Below are 6,334 nucleotides of genomic sequence, written 5' to 3'. Positions count from 1 at the left end.
ACCTCTGCCCAGAATTTTTTTTGCAGCCCATTTTCATGTAGCAGACATCTGGTCATCTCCATGAGTGTTCTATTCTTCCTCTCACTTACTCCATTTTGTTGTGGAGTGTATGGAGCTGTCAGTTGGTGCTCGATTCCAGTTTCTTCACAAAACAAATCGAATTGTTCTGAGGTGTATTCCTTGCCATTATCCGATCTTAATACTTGTATCTTGCAGCCACTCTGGTTTTCCACCCAAGCTTTGAATTTCCAGAACACAGCTGCAACCTCAGATTTAAACCTTAAGAAGTAAATCCAACACATTCTTGTTAAATCATCTATAAAAGCAATATAATATTTACTTCCCTTTAATGATGGGGTTCTCTGAGGCCCTCCAAGATCAGTATGTATTAGTTGTAGCTTCTGTGAAGCCCTCCAGGCCTTTTTAAGAAATGGCAATCTACTTTGTTTTCCATATTGACAAGCCTTAAAGCCAAGTAGATGCTCTTCTAGTGGAGGTAACCCTTGTACCAGCTGATTTTTCTGCATATATATGAGTGCTCCATGGTGAAAATGGCCCAATCTCTTGTGCCAAATTTCTGTTGTGTTCATAGAGACTTGATATGTTGTCTGCTCCTCCTTCATTGGATCTAGAGAGAAGCACTTGCCTCTCATTTTGATTGTACACACCTCCCGGCCATCTGCATCTCTAATCATACACTTTTTATCTTCAAACAAGAGTTTATAGCCTTTTTCCAATAGTTGACCAACACTTAGCAAATTTTGATCAATTCTAGGCACATATAAAACATCAGTGATTAGTTTTGTACCTAAAACACTTTCAATTGCTACTGTCCCTTTGCCTCTTACTTCAATGAACTCACCATTTCCAACCTTGACTTTGGAAATTTTAGTTTTATCCAGCTCTTTAAAGAGCTCTTTGTCATAGGTCATATGGTTTGTACAGCCACTATCAACTAACCAGTGTTCGTTAGAGCTTTTGCTTGCATAACATGAGGCAACAAACAGGTGCTCCTCCTCCTGCTGATCCACCATTTTAGCTTCACCTTCTTGCTGTTGTTTGCTTCTACAAACCTTCTCTATGTGACCTAACTGGTTGTACTTTCTGCACTTGATGTCAGGCCTCCACTAACACTTAGATTGAGGATGATTTGTCTTCTTGCAATGCTGGCATTGCGAGTAAGTTCCTCATTTGTTGTTGCTGTCTCCAGCTTCAGCATTACCTTTGCTTGAGTTGTCTTTATTGCCCTTCTTTTTCTTGCCTTTACTTTTATCTTGGATTTGTAGTTTGGCCTTCAAAGCTCCCTCCACAAACCCTTCTTGCCTAATTAGTCTTCTTTGCTCCTGTGCTTGTAAAGCATTCAAAAATTCTGCCAAGGAAATACTTGTTAAGTCTTTAGATTCCTCAAGAGAGGAGATTTTGTACTCAAACCTTTCAGGTATGGTTACTAGGATTTTTTCAACAACCCTTTGATCAGACAAGTCTTCTCCAAGCAACCTTACCTTGTTTACTATGCTCAGCAGCCTATCAGAGTACTCCTTTATGGTCTCTGATTCCTTCATCCTTTGTATCTCAAATTCTCTCCTTAAGTTCATCACTTGCATGCTCCTTGATCTGTCATTGCCTTGAGACTCAGTTCTGAGATAGTCCCAGATGTTTTTGGCTGACTCCAAAGTCATGATCTTGGTGAAAATAGCTTCAGAAACTGCTGAATGGAGGCAAGACTTGGCTTTGTATTTTTTAGTTGTTCTCTCCTTGTGAATCTCGATTTCTTGTATAGTGGGATTGTCAGGCAATGGAACGATTTCATAATCAGCTTCAACTGCCTCCTAAAGATCAACTGCTTGCAAATAAGCAGCCATCCTTACTGCCCATGTTTGATAATTCTCACCAGTGAAAACTGGTGGTATTATTGGAGAGAAAGCATTTGAGGCCATGCTTGGAAAGGCTAAGTGTTTGTGTTTTGGTGTTTTGGGGAAAGATCTCTCAGGATTTCTCACACAGGCCCCTTAAGAAAACAGTTCTGATACCAATATATTATTATTTTTCAAGAACAGTGACAAAATAAGAACATATAAGAACAAAAATGAGCTGCCAAAATGACCTTAATATTTTATTGACTAGAAAGTGCTTTATATACATGAAAAATATAACAGAAATGCATAACAACTTACAAAGAAATAGCATCACAAGCCCATGAATAGATGAGCTTATCTTCTAGTTTCCTATTTTCTAGTAACAACTACTTTGAAGCTTTCAAACGTTTTGACTTATTCAAAAATACTCCAGCAACTTTATTTCAGCAATCTTTGAATATCTTAGAAGCCTACTCAACATGACACATCAGCAGCTGAGTCGTCTTCTCAACATAGTACACAAAGTGATTGCCTTGAGATTTGAACCCATAACTTCAAAGTTATTAAACAAGAAATGAAAGTCATTACAACCAAAGAGCATAATGTAGTTTGGCGAGATTTGCAAGACGGAACAGGGCAATTTGGCAAACATGGTTTATGAAGAAAATAAAATATTATAAGTGTGATAACAGAACATAAGAGGGGACAACAAATCAAGCAGAACAGAAGGGGAAAACATATACAACAAATGGCATTAACATAAAGGATACAACGGACTGCAGATAAACATGAACATAAATAATAAAATACAGAAAATCTATTTCCCTAAAAAAGATAAACATAAAGAAGTAATACAACTGATGTTGATGGTACTTGTTAGATAGGGTAAGGGTATGACAATGGTTACGGAAATCACATACGCAACAACAAAATAACCACTATGATGCACAGTACACATGTCATAGCTTTAAGTACAAGCAGTGTACGTTTAATGTGAACCAATTGAGCCTCAAATTGAACGACTGTCTTTGAGTAGGGTATCTATTCGGGCCTTTGTCGTCCATATTTGTCAAACCACTCAATCCAAGTTACACATGGCAGAGGTAGAAAAATGTATATTGTATCAATTATGAAAAGGCATAATGTAAAAGCAAAAGATTTGAAGTTGTTTGTTATCATGTTTTTTGAGTTGCTTAAGACCAGTGTTTTAAAAGGCATGCTTAGGCACGCGCCTAAGTGCGAGGCGCAACGAGGCGCAGCCTTGCGCTTCGAACAGATTGAGGCAATGCGCAATATGCAAGGCGCAGTTTAGGTGCTGAGGCGAGAGCTTTTTTTCGAGGCACGAGGCATGGGCTTTACTTATTTTTTTACTTCTACTTTTTAAGATGTTGTTGGCCAAGGAATTTGAGATCAAAGACCTTGGTTTGTTGAGGTATTTTCTTGGGATTGAAGCTGCCGGATCTAACAAAGGCATCTTTATTTCTCCACGGAAGTATATCCTAGATCTTCTTGAGGAAATTGGCATGTTAGACTGCTGACCTGCTAATTTGCCAATTAAGGTTAATCACCATCTTTGTAGTGGTGTTGGTGATCTTGTGGAGAAGGAAAGATACCAGCGACTTGTGGGAAGGCTTATATATCTATCCCACACTCATCTAAATATTGCCTATGCGCTTAGGATAGTGAGTCAATTTAAGCACGAGCCTCGTGCACCTCATTTGGATGCAGTGTATCGCATTTTGAGGTATCTTAAATTTACTTCTAGAAAAGGGATTTTATTTTCCAATCATGGTCATTTGAGGTTGGAGGCATTCACAGATGCTGATTGGGCTAGTTTTATAGATGACAGACGATCTACCTCCGGTTATTGTGCATTTATGGAGGGGAATTTAGTCACATGGCGTAGTAAGAAACAAGCAGTGGTATCCAGATCTAGTGTAGAGGCAGAATACAGGGCTATAACTCATGGTACATGTGAATTGATATGGCTCTAATCCTTGTTGAATGATATTGGATTTGTTTGTAGTGAACCGTTAACACTGTATTGTGACAACAAAGCCGCCATTAGTATTGCTCACAATCCTATTCAGTATGATAGAACAAAGCATATTGAGATCAACAGACATTTCATCAAAGAGATGTATGTGCCTTTTGTGAAGTCTGAAGATCAATTGGCTGATATATTTACTAAGGGTCTTAGTAGCAAGGTTTTCCACCTCATTTGCTGCAAGTTGGGCATAAGAGATATCTTTGCACTAACTTGAGGGAGAGTGTTAAGTATTAGTGTCTAAGGGTAGTTATGGCCTTTATTCTTTTAGTCTTTTATTATAAATGTGTAAGGGAGAACCCTAATATGATTCATGTATGTTAATAAACACAGTTGTTTTCTCTCTCTTTTCTTCTTCTCATTCTTTTCTTTCTCTTATACAAATCTAACACCAAACACCATTGCCAACATTCCCTTTTTCACACAGGAGCACTGATGGCAGTCCCTTCCTCCATTCAGCAGCTCTGTCGGCTACTTTAAGACTTGGTCCAGCCACCGACCAGTCCATCTTGTTTGATTCAAGGCTCTCTCTTAATCAAATAAGTACATCCAATACATCCCATGCACTGATTGAACCCTTTGGTCTTCATTCTTTTCCTTGATACAGTTCTTTTTATTTATTGGGACTCGTATCCTACTGTTTTGATTGAAGTTTTAACTTTCCTATACTTTTGTTATTTTTTGGGTCTCTTTATGGCCCCATTACTCAGCTTTAACTGATTGTATTGCTCCCTCTATTTTTTTGTGGTTGATTATTAGTGCTTTGACTCCGTTTTCCCTCTTTCCATTATTGTGATTAGTGTTGTGTTTTTGGTTAAGATAGTAGCATAAACATGGCTAACCTATCTACTGAATCCGTTACTTTTCACCAATTTAAAGGGAAGAGTCCTAGTCTAGTTATGACTACTACTTCTAAAAACCTAAACCCCAACCTCAAAATCACTACCTCTTTGTTTAATGGTCAGAATTACCTTGCATAGTGTCAGTGTCTAACACTTTTTTCTAAAGAGTAGGGGGAAAATGAGATGTGTTGATGGGAGAGTTCAAGCACTAGATATTACTGATCCTAGTTATGATTAATGGGAGATTACCAACTCTTTGAACATGGGGTGGGTTATTCATTCCATGGTCCCTGAGATTAGTGAAGGTTACTTATTTATGGAAATTGCCCAGGATGTTTAGGAGGCAATAGCTGTTACATATTCCCGGAAGGAAAATTTTTCTTAGTCATTTGAGTTGTGCTGATCTATTGAGCGCTCAGTACAGGGGACAAAACAGTTCTTCAGTATTACACCTTTCTAACTAATGGTTGGAAATGCCTAGATCAGCTCCTGGATTACAAGCCTGTCTACACAGTTGACTCGATTGGTTACCAGAAGTTTCTTGCACAATAGAGGGTCTTCAAGTTCCTGAATGGCCTTAATGTGGAGTTCGATTCAGTCTGGAGTTGTGTTCTTGGCATAGATGTTCTTCCATATCTTCAGGAGGCCTTTGCTTATGTCCAGAATGAAGAGAGTCATCGTTCTGCTATGTTACACCAGCTTCTATAGACCGTTCAACATTATTTCATGTTTTCTCTCTAGATGGGACTGGTTTGTCACTTCTTTCTTCTCATCCTTTAGGGAAGGATAATCTCTTCTGTGCACCAGCCAAGGTATACCCGTGAGACTTGTTGGAAGTTTCATGGTACTCCATCAGGGGGTTAAGGGGATCGCTCTGGTCATAGAGGCGGTCATTCTAGTCAGTCGAGAAGACGTAGGTCTCACTTTCGTGCTCATCAATCTAGTGTTGTAAAGACACATGATTCAGCTCCGATTTTGCAGACATCAGATCTAGTCTCTAGTATGTCCTCTTTTGAGCTTGAGAATGCTCTGCGCAATCTACTTGATCGCCGGTCTCCTGTTCCTGCAGGTGCATCTTCTTTTTCATTTGCTTGTTTAGGTAACTTAGCCTTATCTTCTAGTGTTTTTTTTTATCCTATAAGGCCTTGCCATGGATTATTGATTCTGGTGCCTCATATCATATGTCTGGGTCTTTTGATTCCTTCTCAGACTATACACCTGTAAGATTTTTGAATTAAACTGTATATTCAATTCGCATGTAATACAAAGATTACAACCAATATTTATAACAATACTACACCTAATTTATAATAAGAAACAATCCTCTACAATCAATATATAATCAATCGAATATTGACAAATAACGTAATCAATATACTTCCATAATTACATAATATTCTCATACTCCTGCTCAAACTCAAGGGGTTTTAGCAAAAAACACTGAGAGTTTGCTCAAAAAAAACTGAAATTAAGAGTGGTGTGAGTCTTCATAAAGAAATCAGCAAGTTACAATGCCGAAGAGAGGAAATGAAGCAAGATGGAACCAGACTGCAGATGCTGACGTACAAAATGACAATCAATCATAATGT

The 6,334-nt window shown here is 38.4% G+C and overlaps 1 protein-coding gene across 1 annotated transcript; it reads right to left on the bottom strand.

Annotated features, from left to right (window-relative positions):
- Positions 1-1,187: 1,187 nt before the first annotated feature.
- On the bottom strand, positions 1,188-1,679 carry LOC145824236 (uncharacterized). Its single transcript, XM_082923861.1, has one exon. The coding sequence runs from the start codon at positions 1,677-1,679 to the stop codon at positions 1,188-1,190; it is 492 nt and encodes a 163-aa protein (XP_082779987.1).
- Between the last annotated feature and the right edge of the window lie 4,655 nt (positions 1,680-6,334).

This window comes from Camellia sinensis, chromosome 4, assembly GCF_055761805.1.
Source record: "Camellia sinensis isolate YWXY chromosome 4, ASM5576180v1, whole genome shotgun sequence".
NCBI classification, from domain to species: Eukaryota; Viridiplantae; Streptophyta; class Magnoliopsida; order Ericales; family Theaceae; genus Camellia; species Camellia sinensis.
This window is presented reverse-complemented; position numbering and strand designations above follow the sequence as displayed.

Bases quoted from the DNA above. Each gene is read 5' to 3' on its own strand.
- LOC145824236 (XM_082923861.1), bottom strand. From the start codon at position 1,679: ATGACTTTGGAGTCAGCCAAAAACATCTGGGACTATCTCAGAACTGAG.